General features: G+C 45.7%; 1 protein-coding gene across 4 annotated transcripts in view; it reads right to left on the bottom strand.

Moving 5' to 3' along the window:
- Positions 1–10,282, bottom strand: part of KLF6 (KLF transcription factor 6) — a 30,184-nt gene extending 19,902 nt beyond the window's left edge. Inside the window, exons 1-4 of one of the 4 annotated variants that reach the window (XM_022564938.2) lie at positions 9,935–10,281; positions 6,627–7,200; positions 5,119–5,242; positions 1,626–4,657 (exon numbers count right to left, since the gene is read on the bottom strand). In XM_022564938.2, coding sequence (XP_022420646.1) covers positions 4,606–4,657; positions 5,119–5,242; positions 6,627–7,200; positions 9,935–10,138 — 954 coding nt within the window. In that variant the 5' untranslated portion in view covers positions 10,139–10,281 and the 3' untranslated portion in view covers positions 1,626–4,605. Of the gene's footprint in view, positions 1–1,625; positions 4,658–5,118; positions 5,243–6,626; positions 7,201–8,161; positions 9,606–9,934 lie in introns of those variants that run through there. The other 3 variants (XM_089906594.1, XM_089906593.1, XM_089906592.1) reach the window with 3 other exon arrangements.
- Positions 10,283–17,442: the final 7,160 nt, after the last annotated feature.

Here is a 17,442-nt window from a genome sequence, read left to right as displayed (position 1 = left end):
GTCAGAGCAATTTTCTCAACAATGCTGTCTACTGTAGCACAAGAGAAAGCTTTCTAGATCTGAGCTGAGCATTTCGAGGAGGGTGGACATGTAATTTGAAGTCCACCCTATACTCACAGACCACAGAATTGCAGTGCTCTATAAAATGCTCGATACACGTGACCTAACCCAAAATATTTTAGCAATAAGAAAACTGAGGTACAGCGTAGCTCAGCAAATTGTCTGAAAGCACACGGCGAGCTCGACTGAGAACATATCCTTTCGTTTAGCTAGGTTTCAAAAATTTTGTTAAGCAGACTGAAAGTTTTTGTCCTTCTATAATTATCCTTGGTTTACAGCTGATTCCTTGCATGGCAGTTCTCCTAGCAGCCTTATTTGAACATAACCGAGCTGTTCGGCATAGTCTTCACATGACAAAGTGGTCATGTCTTACTAGTAGCCGAGAATGCATTATCAAGCCTTTATTTAGTGCTACAGTCAGGGCAATCCAACTATTAGTCATCCTGACATGTGCTTTGAACACAACACACCCATGAGTCCTGGCAAAAATTGCATCTGCTTCCTGCACCCTCCCACATCACAACTCCGTTCAAATGGCTGATATTTTTACCACAGTTCTAGAAAGAAAATTACTTAACATTTCTAATCTGGGGACGCACTTCAACTTCCCCTCCCCAATTATCAAATTAAAAGCGGCTCGTGTAAACTCTGCCCACGCAGCAAAATGAAGATCTGCTAGGAACAAGAGGCAGTGAGCCCTTCCAGCAACCAGAGAACTTCCTTAAACTAAGAACAAGGTTAAGAAGCTCATTGCCTCAGAAATGTCCATCATCCTATAGCCCCTTCTAGAAAGCACACACTGATTTTACTGTCACTACTGAGGAGCTTAATATGAACTCAACACAAACTTGTTTGCCACTCGCCGCTCAGTAGAACTAAGATCTAATGCTGCTCACAGGAAATGTTTGTAGAGAACCAAAAGCTATTTTGTTTTGGAACAAACTCTGCATTTGAATGCATCCCATTTACCTCAAGAAAAAAAAAAAATCTGGTGATCATGTAAACAATCTTTTACCTTCTGCCCTATTTTGCTGGGCTGACCAGAGTGGGAGGGGGTAGGTAAGAAGAGTGGACTGAAGGCCAGGGGGATGGCTTCAGGGCTTGCTGTCCCAACTGTGTCCTTTTCACCCTCTTGGGTGACATCTCAGCCAGGTGTGCGGGCCAGGTCAGAAGCGGCTGCCGGGCTCTGACCGCCTCTGTGGAACAGGGCTGCAGGAGCATGCGGAAGTGAAAGGGAGGTGTTTGTTTCACATTCTGCGGATGCCTCTGCAATTTATTCTCCTGGCTGGAGTGACAGGAAGATAAAACACAGCAAGTGTTTCCTCCTGTGCCCCAAGGCCTGGTGGCCAGTCTCTGGAGGAGAATTCAGTGCCCATCAGGGGAGCAACCCCAGGCTCGTATTTCCACCTTTGCTGCCAGGAAGGGCAGTGAGTGGGGGGGAGACAAGTGGCTCCCTGGGTAGCACAAAGAAGATTTCCCAAGGAAGAGCCCGGTGAGTAATCTGGCAGGAATTTGTTTCAACACTCCGCCACCCCCCCCCCAAAAAAAACCAACCAGACTCAAGATGCTGATAAGAATTCTTTTATGTTATTCCAATAAAAAATACATTCATACAGAAATATAACAATCTTGCAAAAAACAATTTCAAATAAAATCTTGTAAAACAAAATTTTACAAAAATCTTACAAAGATTTTTTTAGATAACAGGGTGCTTCAAAAAAAAAAAAGAAATTTCACTAATAGAAATTTTTTTTTTTAACGTCAAGCAAAAAGTTTCTGCTTGATTGAGGCTCAGTTATCACCTGAACAGAATGTAATTCTTTATGTACTTGCTTATTATGAAAATTACAGGCATTGACATACGTGGCACCCAGCCCCACCCAATCAAACCACTCCATGGTGTTTCATAAGTGAGACAAGCCAGTGCAAGTTTTTTTGTCTTTTGTTTACCTTCTTGCTGAATGGAATTGTTATGGCTAAGCACACAGCAGGGCCAAAAAAGGAGTTTTCCAAAATCCAGTAAATCAAGTGCCTGGATTTGGAATTGCCAAAAGAAAAGTGCATTTCCCCCCTCAGCAATATGAAATGAGCTCTTTAGGTAAGTGTATCCATCAGTCCAGATTAAAAAAAACAAAAAACAAAAAAAACCCCAGTTATGTGAGCTTTCACCATTGCTCATCTCCAGGAAGATCCAAACAAAATACCAGCCCAGCCAGACTCATATGTGTGTATATATATATATATATATATATATATATAAATATATATAAAGGAAAGATCCACACCCATGAGCCAGCAGCTGGATGGAGGATCAGCTGTCCATGCTGCGGTGTGCCAATTCAAGGAAATTACTCGTTGGAAAACTGGAAGAATCTATGTGCTGGAAAAAAATAGCTTCATCTGCATAAAAAGTGCTCTAAAAAGGAATCCCTGTGATTAGCTTACTCTTAGGCTCGATTTTCAATAAAGCTGACATTCAAAATCAAAACCTTAGTGTGTCTGAGACCAACGACCAGGCTAGTATTCCGTTCATGCCAGTTTTGAATGGCGAAGGTACCCTATCCCAGACCTGCCGATTATGATGAGCGAGTTGGCAGTCTGGAAGAGATTTGATGCCAAGAGCCTGTGGCAAATTGTTAAATTAAAGGGAAAGCCTTTATAAAAGTTAGAGTTCTCATGTTTACCTCCTTTGTGGCCATTTTGAAATGTGTCTTCACAGGCTGTGGAATTTTCTAGCTAGACATTCTAATTTCTCCTTAAAAAAATATGTATATATTATCTATATATATGTATGTATATATATATACACACACATACACACATACACATACTGTACACACAAATATACATACACAAGAATTTCGCCCACTTTAAAAAAAAGTAATATACTTTCTGTGTTACCAACAGATAGCTAGATAGATACGCGAGAAACTTGTGCCTTTTAAGCAAATACATTGTTTTTTATACTTCTGTATCTTTAATACGTGTGAAAATGTTACATATTAAACACAGCCGGTGTATGATCTGTACAACTGTTGTGCAAAGTCTATACGGAAGTCTCACGGTGGCAGAAATGGTCTGATTTTCCAATTATCACATGTTTTCCACTTTAACACTGACAGTCAAGTTGTCTAAACTACTGAGTAAATACTGACTTGTTTGGGGGGTTTTCATCTATTTGACTTTGTGAAGGAGGACCTTAAAGAGATTTTTTTTCTGTATTATATATTGATACAGTACAAAGCCAGGTGAAAAAAGAGCCTTAATAAAGCATGCATCACCCATACCCCTGTACGAGACCCCTACATAAGGGGCCACTTGCGTAAGGCACCATTGTTAAGATCTACAGTGCATTAACAGCTAGAAAACCAGAAATTAGTCCTCAAGGCATAAATAAGAGAAACTTAGCTGCATGAGAAAACAGTTTCTAAGCTTTAGTGGTTTTATCCACCCAACTGAGAAAAATTTTAGGTTCTGAGTCTAATGAGACATTAGACCAGCAATTCCCAGCCCTAGTGTCCTGGACACCCAACTCGTGTCCAACATCTTTCAAGGGCATTACGAAATTCTCCAAAAAGGTAATTCAAATTCGAACCATTTACAAAATAGTCCTATGCTGCACAATGCCTCTCTGGAAGGGGAGTGTTATGAAATTGAAGGGGGGAAGGATTGTGTATTGCCAAGCCCAGATGGCTAGGGGGTCACCGAATTCAACCAATCGTATCTTAGCTGCTCAGTGAACTGGAATCAAAACTGTAGTACTGATTTAAAAATGGAAAAGCAGATAATTCCCCAGACCATGCATTACTTTTGTCTTAGAAGGAAAAGTTATCAATGTATTATATTTGTAGATACACAGCTTATACAATGGGTAACAAATGAACTCTGTCTCAGAGAGTAGCAGAAGCTACTCACTTCACACAGCTGAACCAGACACCGAAAGTTCTCGCCACACACTAGAGGGAAAGGGGCTCCCCTCACTATACCCACTCGCCACTCCCGGGTCCTGACCGCCCACGCCTGCCCTCCACATTTTCCCTTCTTTTTTTCTTTTCTTTTTTTTCCTCTAAGGCGCAGACTCTACCTACACCACCCCCCACCCCCACCCCGCCCCGGGAAATGATTGGTGGCCATCTCATCTCATGGAACACGCCTCACACACAAAACATTCAAACTATGTTTTTTTTCTGTCTCTTGCAGCCTCGCAACGGAAAGGACTCTGTCTCGTCACACAGTCTGTAGGAGACCCTCCACATACAGCCCACCCACCACTAACATTCTCAGTGCACATGCTCACGGCAAAGGCTTAGGGACCACTCAGAGGATAGGTACCAGTGGCGAGGCCAGGGCCACCCAAACACCACACACCCTGGGTGCTCTGCCGCTTCGGACATGACTTTTTTCGCCCTCGAAAGACCTTCCCAGTAGGTCCTGGAGGCGACCGGGTAGGGTGCAAAATGGCTTTGGCTGGAACACGCACCCTCCTTCCACGGCCGTCTCAGCCTGGAAGCCTTTTTAGCCCGCAGGAGTCGATGCTCTGCCCCTTCAGAGGTGCCTCTTCATGTGCAGGGCCAGGTGGTCGGACCTGGAGAAACACCTGCAGAGAGAATCGGGGTCCCAGACGTTAGGTCTCCAGCCCCGTCAGTTACAGACCTCCTGCTCGTGCACCCCCCAGCTAAATTAGCCCTCTCCATTGGGGGTGGGAGTCATCATGCTGAGTCAGCCCCATCCACATTCGGGGCAGGAGTATACATCAAGGAGGTTGCCAATCAGCTCTTGGGAATGTCACCTGACTTTACTGCCCAGCCTTCAAATTTGAAAACTGTTAAAGGGCCAATCTTCAGAAAGTGTGAACGAAATCATTCTATTCTCGTGCACTCGGTACGCGGTGCTTCCTAACCTGGACGAGTGGCATATTAGAGCCTTTTTAAAAAGTCCTGGGCTGAAAAGAGAGATGCCAGTGCAGGCCGGGAAGACGGCTGCCTTGCTGCAGGGTGACTGCATGCCTACTCCGTTCCGGGGATGGCACCGCCGTGCCCCTGCTGTTCATGCACGTACCTGTCACAGTGAGAACATTTAAAAGGCTTGGCACCAGTGTGCTTTCTGAAGTGTCTCGTTAACTCATCGCTTCTTGCAAAACGCCACTCACAACCTTCCCATGAGCATCTGTAAGGCTTTTCTCCTGGGAAGAGAGCACACGAGAGGCACGCCATGATTTCACTGAACAGTGAGGGAAGGGCCCTGCTACCCCAACACGGGGCGGGAAAGTCCACTCAGGAGCAGGCCCAGAGGCCACTGACCTCAGGAATTCAGAATACACCTCAGTTAGCGCTGGGAGCCGGCCCTCCCAAGGTAACAGGCAGGGGCTCTTTCCTGACCTAGCCTTGGGCCTCCAAGTGCTGGGGAAGAGACCCAGGCTTGGCAGGGCCCACATGACCGTAATCAGAGTGAACGTGTAAGAATGACAATGACTCAGACTGGAGAAATACTTCCAAGGTGATGTGTCAGCGCACTGGACCCGTGGCCTTGGCCAGGGCTGGGTTTTATTTCTTTCTCCATGGGAACGGTTTCTCTCAAGCACTTATTTTGTTCCTTACTCACTTCCCTGTGGAATGAGGCTTTGTAGTTTCCTCCGGGAAACTATATTTCTCCAAAACTGAGGTCATGAGTTTCTGGGAAACCCCGTTCCAAGGTCTTCAAAACACTTTCTAAATGACAAGCAAAAGACCCAGTCGACTTTATCCCTTGGTCGGATTACAAATATGATTTCACTAAAAGTGCTACCTGAGAATATAAAAAACAATTGCCACAGTCAGTAGCCTGGTTCCAGGGTACCCAGGTCCTGATCCTGGATCTGCCCTGAGCTGTTTCAGGATCCTGATCTCCTCTCATTATTGGTAACACGAGAGTTTGCATGACTTGATCTCTAAGACCGCTTCCAGCTCCAAAATTTCTGTGATGCTTCACCAGTCATCCTAGACTGTCATGGTAACTATAAATGGAACTATTCTCTAGACTGTGATATTTCATTAAGAAGTTATTATTATTTTTTAAAGTTGGCATCAGAAAACAAAGGCAGCATGATACACAGAGAAATTCTCACTAAGTACCTGCTGATGATACTGCTTCGCACAGAGTCGATGGGTCTAGCTCAGACCCCACACGCTGTCCGGCACCCACCTGCGCCACACAGCCCGGCCACCCTCTCCCAACCCTCGAGCTTCATTTCCAAAAATCAGAGGCAACTCCGAGTAGCACTGTACACGGACACTGCAGACTGCACAGTGGGCCTTGATAACCCAGGTGGCTGGAGTGGGTGGGGTACTCGGTGTAGACAGAGAATGTGATTTACCTCTTGTTTGCTTAATCTGAAAGCGATAACCATTCATCAGGCACACATGTCCAGTCTTTCAGCGCCTACTCTGTCCTCCCCAGAGACCCAACTCTTTTGAGGGAAGAAAGGAGGTGAGGACGTGTCTGCTCTGACAGCCTCCTGCGGAGCCCCGGCCCCCTCCCAGGGCTGGTGCAATTAATTCAGCGGCACCCGGGTCGCAGGAGGGACTGACCTGTGTGGGTGCGCTGATGTGCTTTCAAGTGGGAGCTTTTGGTGTAAACTTTTCTGCAGCCGTTAAAGTGGCACCGATGCACCCTCCTGCGGCCGTCTGGGGAGGCGTCTCCGCTGCCCTTGTCGCCGGGCTTCCCCGCAGTCCCACTGCGCGCCTTCCCGGGAGGGTGCAGCTCACCCGGCATGCAACCCCACAGGTGGGATGGCTCCCTGCTCAGTTCTGGGGAGGAAGGGGGCGTGGAGGTGACGGAGGAGCTCAGGTTCCCCGAATTGACTAAAACTTCGCCGATGGGGTCAGAGGTAAACTTGGTGGTGGGCGAGAGCTCCTCGGAGCTGTCGGAGGATTCACTGCTCACGTCTGAGTTCAGGCTGTTGGTCTCCAGGTTGTAGCCAAAGCCGGGGCTGTTGAGTGCATCCTCAGGGGGACTGGAGGACATCTTCAGGTCCGAGTCCTCCTTTTTCTCCCGAGCCAGGATGATTTTGGTCCACAGATCTTCCTGGCTGTCGAATTTGATTTCGGAGGCTGACACATAGCAGGGTTCGCTCTGGAGGTAACGTTCCAACTCCAGGCAGGTCTGTGCGAAAGGAACCACAAGAAGGCACGTGATTGTGACGACTACCGAAAACGAACCGAAAGCGCACTTCCAAAAACATGCAGGAGTCAAGGGCAAATAAACTGTGGCCTTGTCACTACAAGAATCCGTGTCTTTAGCAGAGTGAGAGGAAAGCTGTTTCTAGGAATGGGTACACATTCAGAAGAAAAACCAGAGGTGAAACCTCTCCCCACTTCCCCAAGTTGGACCAATGGCCACAAATGGCTGATGGTCACTGAGCCAGTTTTTGTTATAGTTACAGTGTTGATGTTTCTAATAAGTTTCTGTAAGCCACACAAAGAATACCAGCCTCAGACCTGCCCCCACCGGACAGGTTTAACCATATTATCTGACAGTCGAGAACCCTGTGCAACAAGGAAACCCAGGCATCCGCCTTCCAGAGGCACAGACAGAGGGCTTGCTGCTCTCAACACAGTGTGCTCTGACATGGCATGTGTCTCCCTCTGGAGAACCGCTGACAGCACAGGCCATACTCAGCGAGCAGACGCAGCCAGCTGATGGTCTAGGGTCAGGAAGGAGCTGCAGAGAAACCACCCGTTTCCTGCGGAGCCCAGACCTAATAGGCTTTCAAAGAATGCCATTCCCAAGTGCAGGGCCATGCGCACACACAACTTAAATGACTTCCACAGCGGTCAGAGGAAAACAACAACAGGAGTGGAGAAACCATTCCAGAATGGCCATCTGCTATTGTAAAGGATGCAGGAGGGGAAATTCCTCTGCAGCCCTGCTGGGAGTCCCACAATGGACAAGAACTTTATCTACTGGCCAAGAGTACAACTGTATGAGTCATCACTCTATTTCTTTCACACAATGCCAAAGGAGACTTCCTTTTGAAATTCTGACCAGCGGCCAAAAAAGGACCCGGTTCAAATATACATGCAGCGTGTCATGGCCAGAGTGCCCCCCCAGCCCCACAACCAACCTTTCCAGAAGCTACAACTGCCGAGAGGCCAGCATGCCCTCTCCCCACCATCTCAAACTTTCTAGCCACTGGAAAATAAAAACGGTAGGAAACATTTTAGGTTTAAATTATGTCTGCCCTTATCTTCACTAGGATCAACTGTCTGCATGTCCATATAAGGCTGTCTATACTACTGCAATTCCACAGCTTTAGATTTCTACAGCAAACTCTGCTCTTTTTAGCAAATCATTTTCAGGACTAGCAAAGCCCACCCAAAGGGCTCCCGCTTGGTTATTTAGCAGTGTGCCTGCTATCAGAATAGACCCTTCCCCCTCCCCCTCCTCACCTAGCAAGCAGAGGGGGAAAAAACAATCATTGTTTTCTCGTTACCCCTAAAATTAGACGTCTGGGTTACAAAGCACACTAGAGTGTTCTGCGGAGAGACAGCAAGATATTCTATGGATGTTCCAAAGAAAAAGGAAAGCACGTTTATTGAGATCTTGTTAAACTTTAATAATCTGGCTAATTTAAAATCTCCATTATGCTGACGAGCTCTGGGGACCAGAAGGAAGCTCTCAGGGAGAGTTTAAAAGCCTCTGAAGGCGACCAAGAGCTCAGCCTGGCTTGTGGCCCAAATCCCAAATGCCCAAGGAAACTACTTAGATCAATTTCAATCACGTCCTAGGAAACAGCTTCTTTAGGAGGAAAAGCCTGGAGGGGAGAGGGAGGCAGGAAAGGGCTGGGAACAATTAAGCAGGCATGGGAAGGTTGTAACACTTTGCATTTCATCTCCCCTACAAGCCTTCCAGGCTTTGAAACCCACAATATATATTTGATCTGCTAATTCACTTTGTGACAAAAAAGCAAACTGCTTAGCAGCACAGAGAAAACCCCAAACCTTCCTTCTATCTTTAAAGATAATGGGACAAGTGTCAGAATCTCTCTCCCTTCAGGTAATCCTAACGCATCAGAAGGGGGAAAAATTGTTTCTTAAATGTCCAATGCCAAAAATTCCAGTTCCACTAAAAAATGCCGGAAACAGAGACTCTTCTTCCCAAACTCTGACTTGAAGCAATTCGGACGGGCTCATTGTCATATGACTGATAAGTCACTGGTTGTGCAAACATTGGGTTTTTTTTTTCTTTCTTTTTTCTGGTCAACAAAAGAAGCAGGTTAAGAAAAACAAGGCAGATCGAGGCATATCTTAAGGATTCCCAAGAAGGTAAAGAAACTGAAAATGGCCTGGTAGAGAAAAGGAGCTGGTGGATGTTTCGCTGGTGAAATCCTTAATTAAAAAAAAAAATCTCCACGTACAAACACCAAAAAGCAAAACAAAACCAAAATCCCTTAAAAAAAAAAAAAAACACCCTTGGCAGTCCTTGCAAGTTCATATGACCAGATCCAGCTGTGGAGTCTGGAGCTGGTACAAGCAGCAAACTTCTGCCAAGGGCTAGGGCCGGGATCAGGCCGCGGAGCTGGGTCTGCCCTCCGGAGAACGCAGTTCATAAGCCCCTGAAACGGCAAAAACACTCCAAGCGACGAACCACTGCTGCGCCCCACTCAAATGACAACTCCGCTCCACGCTGTAAAAGGCCCCTTTAAAGTGCCTTCCACACCGGAGGCAGCAGAAGTACGTTTTAAGACTAATTATTTTAATTTTTAAAAAATTTACCCGAACCATTAAAAAAAGAAGAAAAAGAAATGCACCTCCAACCACACACCGTCCTGTCGGTGAGTGCATGCACTCCCTCCTCGGCGCACCCGGGCACCTGGCCCATGAAAATTCCTATTTACCTGTTGCCAATATTCCTCCAGGGAGGGCAGCGCCGAGAAGTAACCAGTCTCGTGCACAATCTGGAGTTCCTGGAAGATGCTGCACATTGGGAGCACATCCATGTCGGGTTGGAAAAGACAGTCACTGCTGTTGTAAAAACAGGGAGGTGTGCGGTCTGGAGTCGGGAGCGCAGCAGCCGTGCCTGCAGCGCCGGGGAAGTTCATGCAAACTCAGTGGGCAGCAATTAGGCGCCGCGGGTTCGGATCCTACCGGAGCCCGGAGACTCGCTCGCGAGCCCACACAATATTTGCAAACACCGGACTGACTGCAAACGTAACCCCTGCAAAACTTCCCTATTCAAAGCTCCGCTGCCAGCCTCCCCTCCTCCCCGCCCAGCCCCCCCCATCTCCCCACGTGACTCGCCCGCGCCCGCCCCGCGCACCGCCCAATCACGCCGCGCCCGGCCCGGGGGCTGCGCGACGATGATGTCAGCTTCGGCCAATCGCGGGCAGCGGCTTACAGCGGCCCCGCCTGGCGTGACCGAGCCTCTCCATCACAACCGTCGCCATTGGCTGAATTCGAACTTCGGCCAGCTGTGATTGGAAGGCGGTTTCGCAGGCTATTTTTAGCAGGGTATATAAGGCGCGGGCCGCCTCACGCCGGAGGAGTCGGTGCTGGGAGGTGTGCGGCCGAGCGGCTGAGTGCGCTGCTGCCGGGCAGAGGGAGCCGAGTGTTCCTTCCCGTCCCGTCCCCGGTCCCCGGTCCCCGTACCCCTGTCGTCCCCGTCCCCATCCCCACCACCCGGGCTGGTCCCCGCAAACCCCGGCCCTCGTCACTCAGGCCGGTCACGCGGGTCCAGTCCCCTGCCCCCGGTCCAGCGGTTCAGTGTGCCGCTGCCTGGCTAAGGGGAGCCGGGCCGGGTCCCCTCTGTACCTCCCTCCGACCTCGGGCCGGCCTGCCCTTCTCTGGTCCCATCCGTCCCTCGATCCCACTATGTCCCCCCTTCCGTCCCCCTGTATTCCCCGTTTTCCGTTCCCTTCTGTTCTCCCTCTGTCCCTCTCTGTTTCCCCTCCTTCCCACTCTGTTCTCCCCTCCGTACACGCTCCGTTCCCATCTGTCCCCCTTGTCCCACTCCATCCCCATCCGTCCTCCTCAATCCTCAGGTGGCACCTGTGACCCAGTGGTGGTGGACGGATGGTGGACTGGGCAGCCCCACGGGTGTGGTGAGGAACAGGGAGGGGCCGGAGGTACTCCAGAGTCACTGGGGTATGTTGTATGTGAATCTGAGGTCCCTCCTTCAGCCTCCCTCACAAGGACAGGGCACACACCTGGGGGACACGCCTCTGCCCCGCCCCACCCCCATGCCTGCCTAACCTGCAGGAAAAGGACCAAAATGGCCTGGAAGACCCAAGTTGGATCTGCTTGCTCTTGAGGGGGTTATTTACACTCTTGATTCTATGGGAACACAGTTTTCTTTTAAAAAAGAGGGCGCTTTGGGAGGGGGCGTTTAAAAAAAGAGGGGGCCTATAACCATTCTCAGTAGGGTCCTACATCCACACCAGCTGTGTACATTTTAGAAATGCAGTTTCCAGGGCCTGACCCCAAACCTACAGAATCATAAGCTAGAGGGTGGAGGCTGTCCCAGCCATTGAGTTTTGACCAAGCTCCCCAAGTTAATCTCTTGCCAGTAAAGTTTGGGAACTGGGCATCTAGAAAATGTCCTTTTACTTGTCACCTACCATACATCAGCCTTCATTCCGAGAAGATGCAGAGACCCTCACCAAGATTAACAACTAGACTTTCCCCTAGTTGAATGTGAAAACAGTTTAAATGAGGTTGAAGCTGACATTCAATGTGGGGTTTTTTTCATATAAATTATCTCCTGAAATATACCATAATGTTCATTTTCAAGCAAAATGCCAAGACTACAAAGAATGTGCTTTTAAAATTCGAAATGGAAAACTGAATTATAGCTACTACCTCCATTATTACTTCAAAATAGAGTTTAATGAAACATCCTTTTAAATAAAGTTTTTAAAAACTGAAGTATGTAAAATGAAGTTTTGAGAGGATTTTGTATGTTAGATTTTAGCAGACTTGAGTATACCAGGGCTATGACCCTATAACATTCTAGGCAGGGACCTTTGTCAATCAAAAGTTAGGGGAAGTTATTATCTTATTGTATCTGTTGTATTAAAGAGGCTGTGAAGATGATTCATAATGAATTGATTAAAATGATCATTAACCTGTGTTCAGTCTTATTTTACCCCAGAAACAGAGAGGGTGACTGGCCCTCCGTAGGGAAGACATGGGCCTTGAGTCTAATTTCTGGGAATGGGAATGGCTTGCCTTGAACCATCTTCAGGTTGAGCCCACCCCCTGGTGACCAGCAGCTGGTTGTATTTGGGATATGGTTTGAGAGTGTGCTTATATCAGGGACAGGGTTTTCTCAGTAATTGGCAGCAGTGATCAAAGGAAGCAAGAATCCAGTGACTATGCGAGGGAGGGTCAGCATCCTGGACCGATCGGAGGAGAGTTAGGTGAAGGGAAGAATATATTGCCCAAGGGAAGGCACGTGATGGCTCTCTGTGCAGTGTATGTGGGCGTCATGGTTATTTACCTTTTGGATGATTATTTACCTTTTGGACGATTATTCCTTTGCTTTCCTGTTAGTAATATTTTATTTTATTTTTTATTGAATTATAGCTGATTTATAATATTGTATAAGTTTCAGGTGTACTACATAGTGATTCATAATTATTAAAGATTATACTCCTTTCCTAGTTATTATCAAATATTGACTATATTCCCTGTGTTGTACATTATATCCTTGTAGCTTATTTTTTATACATAATAGTTTGTACTACCCCTATCTTGCCCCTGTCTCTATCCCTCTCCCCACTGGTAACCTCTAGTTTGTTCTCTTTATCTGTGAGTCTGTTTCTGTTTTGTTATATTTGTTTTATTTCTTTAGATTCCATATATAAGTGATAACATATAGTATTTGTTTTTCTCTGACTTATTTCACTAAGCATAATACACTCCAGGTCCATCCATGTTGTTGGCAAATTTTCATTGTTTTTTATGGCTCAGTAGTATTCCATTGTGTGTGTGTGTGTGTGTGTGTGTGTGTGTGTATATATATATATATATATATATGTACCACATCTTCTTTATCCATTCATCTGTTGATGGACACTTAGGTTGTCTCCATACCTTGGCTATTGTACATAACGCTGCTATGAATGTTGGGGTACATGTATCTTTTCAAATTAGTGTTTTCATTTTCTTTAGATATATACCCAGGAGTGGTATTGCTGGATCATATGGTAGTTCTATTTTTTGTTTCTTGACAAGATTCCATTTTGTTTTCCATAGTGGCTGCACCAATTTACATTCCCATTGACAGTGTAAGAGGGTTCCCTTTTCTCCACATCCTCACCAACATTTATTGTTTGTGGATTTTTAAAAATTGAAGTATAGTTAATTTACAATGTTGTGTTAGTTTCAGGTGTACAACACAGTGATTCAATTATATATGTGTGTGTGTGTGTGTGTGTATTCTTTTTCAGATTATTTTTCCTTATGGGTTATTACAAAGTATTGCATATAGTTCCGTATGCTATACAGTAGGTCCTTGTTGTTTATCTGTTTTATATATAGTAGTGCTTGTGGACTTTTTAGTGATACCTATTCTGACCAGTGTGAGGTGATCTCTGATTGAGGTTTTGATTTTCATTTCCTGATGATTAGTGATCATCAGGTAATCTCTTCATGGTAATTCTTTATTGTTTTAATGCATTTCTTTATCTACTTTCCTATAGAATGTAAATTTGTCCTTGTCTTGTACGTGCACTTCCCTGTTCTTAGAAGATTGTATAGTTTATTTTTAAAATAGTGAACCTGATTGGACACAATACAGATACACTCAAAATGGTTATTTTTCAAAAAAATAATAAAAAGTTATAGAAACAGTACATCGGCTGAATTTCAAAGAGAATAAGCACTATGACTTCCCTCTGCACCCATTAGCCATTCAGCACATACTATTCACGCCCTGTGACTGGTCAGGTGTTTGGAATTCACACCATTCACAAAGCAGGCAATACTCCCTGTGACAGAGGAGGTAGGCAATACATAGGGAGGTCGATGTCTTAAAACCACCGTGTTACCACTCCTGGTGCATGTTACTATTTGGTGGGGAGATAATGTCAGCTTCTTACATGAAAAAGAGTATGCATGGGATCTAAGCAATACTAGTCACATCCGATTTTTTAAAAAATCAACAAAGAAGAATCATAGAAGGCAAAAGTCATTCAGAGGGTGGAAGTGTGACACTGTATGAAAGATGGACTGTAGACTCTAGTTACCCACGCTAGGTGTGTAGCCTTGGTCATGTCTTTTAAATGGAGATAAAAATGTCTAACTCTTAGAATCAGTTTGGTAGAATTGAAAAAGATAATGCATTAAAATCCCTGGTTTGTGGCAAAGAGTAGCCATTCAATAAATTGAAGGCAATCAACATTCAGCCGTTCATCCAGTCATGAATTCAGCATTCATCCATCCCTAAGTCTGCTGTACACGGCTTCTCCTCGGAGAGCCTTGACACCCTCTGAGATTCTGTTCACATGGGGCCCCCCCACCCTCTGCTCTTAAGTAGACTAAAGAAAATGAGGGTTTTGTAGATGCTCTGACTTTTTCTTGTTATTAGGGGGAAAGGAGCAACATGGAGAACATGGATGTACAACATTTTTTTAAAGAACATAAAAAATAGGCAAAATATTTGAACAGATACTTCACAGGAAATATATATAAATAGTAAATACATGAAAATGCGTTCAACATTATTCATCATCAGGGAAATGTGAAATACAACCCACTGAAACAGCTAGTTAAGAAGCCCTGAAACACCAAGAGTTGGTGGAGATGTATGGGAGCAGCCAGAACTTTGCTACAATTTGGTGAGGATATAAAACGCTAGAACAACTTGTGAAAAAAGATCTGACTGTTTTTAATAAAACTAAACATACACTTTTATGACTCAGATCTTCCAGGCCTTTAACCAAAAGACTGAAAGAATGTGTTCACAAAGAGATTTGTACAAGATCATTCATTGCGTTTATCCATAATAGTCAAAAACTGGACACCACCCAGGTGTCCATCACCAGGAGGTGTGGTATTCTTGTCCGTTGTGGTACTGCTCATCAACAAATAGAACAAACTACTGCACGTGTGGCAACACAAACACATCTCGGGAATGTTAAAATGAGTGAAAGAAGCCTTGCACACATGAATACCTACTGCAAGATTCAGACTACAGTATTCAAGTTCTAGAACAGGTAAAACTGATGTTTGGTTGCATCTGGTGGGCAGGGCTGGAGATTGACTGGGAAGGGGCATGAGGAAGCTCTCTTGGTGATGGTCATCGGTGATGGTGACAGGTGATGGGTGATGGGTTTGTTCTATGTCTGGATAGAGGTGTGGGTTACACGGGTGATTGCATGTGTCCGTACTGATCCATATTTAACTTTCAGTAAATTTCACATGCACACACACACATGCACACAAAGAACCATAAATAAATACTGAACTCCAGTTAATGATGGGGAAGCTGCAGAGGGGAAGTGTACTAAGGTGTGCAGTGTTCTTAGAACAGAGAGAGAGAGAGAAAATGAGAGACAAAGAAAGAGAGAGACAGACAGAAAGGATGTTGATTTAAAGCATCTAATGAATCAGAATATAAAATTAATATTTGTTTATCATATATTAGTTTCGTATGGATGCTGTAACAAATTGCAAACTTGGTAGCTTAAAACAACTGAAATTTATTCTCTCACTGTCTGGAGGCCATGAGTCTCAACGAAGGTGGTGGCAGGGCCACGGTCCCTCTGGAGGCTCTGGGGGAGGATCATTCTGCTCTTCCAGCTTCCAGTGGCTTCCAGCTTCCTTGGTTTGTGGCTGCATCCCTCTAATCTCTCCTCCCTGGTCACATGGCCTCCTCCTCTTCTGTCTCAAATCTCCATCTCTCTTCTCTCCTAAAAATACATGTCATTGGATTCAGGGCCCACCTGAATAATCCAGGATGAGCTCATCTCAAGATCCTTAATTTAATTACATCTGCAAGGACCCATTTTCCAAATAAGATCACATTCATAGATTCCAGGGTTTTAACGTGGTTCTTTTGGGAGGTCGTTTTTTGCAGTCCATAAAAACAATATAAATTAACTTGTATTAAATAGTACTTAGTAGTAGAATAAGGGGACATGACAGACTCCACCTAGTTTCCTAGATTGTCAACAATAAACATTTTTGGATAGTAAAGGATATGTTACTTAAAATTTAAAATATTTTTTTAGATAATATGGTCACTTTTAGGGTTTAATCCTTTTGTTCTTGAAAAAACTAGCATCCATCAAGCCTTAGGGGCACAAGTCTCAGTGTTCCCATAAACACTTGATAGATTGTTGATACAAACCAACAGGGGGGGACACCTATGTTGAGCACGGTTTATCCAGGATACAGAGCTGGCGCTGTGTTCTGGCCAGTGGATGAGGGATTAGGAATAAGGCCTCTTCCTTTCAGCATACCAATATCAGGTCATCAGCCTGGAGAAGGCAGAGTAGACCTTTCGCAGAGGCGCGCGGTAGAGCGGGAATGTGGAAGGGAGATGTTGACTTCAGCAGAGGAACGGGGAGTGTCATGGTGGCGGTCTCAACAGGCGGTGACAGGCAGGTAGAAGGACCAGAAGCAACACTGGCACGCTGTCCAGTGTTATGAGGAGGTGAGCACCTGGGAGGGTGAGAACAGAGGACACGGGGGGAATTTTTCTTGGAAAGAAATTCTGGCAGGAGTGTGGACCAGCAGAAAGAATATGGCAAGATGGGCAGGCAAGTGGTAAGAGGGAGCTGGGCAGTGATGATAAACATTAAGCAACTCTCACAAGACAGGCTGAATAGAAACAAAGTTGGATACCATATCCTTTCCTGATTACTATGCTCAGTGCTTACTGTGGATTATCCACCTGAATCCTCATCACCACCCCACCGCTGAGAAGTTAAGTAAAGAGGAAACTGAGGCACAAGAGGTAATATAACTTGCTCAAAATCACCCAGGAGGAATAAGGAGAGGTGACACTTCATATATGTTTGGCAGCACAAGCCTCCAAGATAAAAGCTATCGTTACCCCATTTTGTAGATCTGGAAACTGAAGTGAGCACAGGAGAAGTCACTTGGCTAGGGTCACTTGGCTGTGAGTTGTGGCCCAGGTTGAAAGGTAGGGAGGGGTGGGCTGAGGGGATGCTCCAGAGCTCACAGCCCAAGCCCTGTAGCCTCAGAGTGACAGGGCTGGGAACTGGAGCAGGGCAGTCTGAGCACCAGGCCCACGGGCAGGACCACAGTGCTGTGTGATAGTAGCAATGGAGATACAGAGAAAAGATGGCAGATTTGTTTCTGAGGACAATCATCAGGATTTGGTAACAGGGAGATAAAGCAAATTGTAATCCCATCGTGGGTCTGAAGCGATGAGCTG

Source organism: Delphinapterus leucas, chromosome 2 (genome assembly GCF_059928025.1).
Source record: "Delphinapterus leucas isolate spDelLeu-1000000601 "Yukka" chromosome 2, BTC_Dleu_Yukka2, whole genome shotgun sequence".
Taxonomy (NCBI): Eukaryota; Metazoa; Chordata; class Mammalia; order Artiodactyla; family Monodontidae; genus Delphinapterus; species Delphinapterus leucas.
The sequence above is the reverse complement of the archived record's forward strand: the minus strand, read 5'-3'. Positions and strand labels throughout refer to the sequence as shown.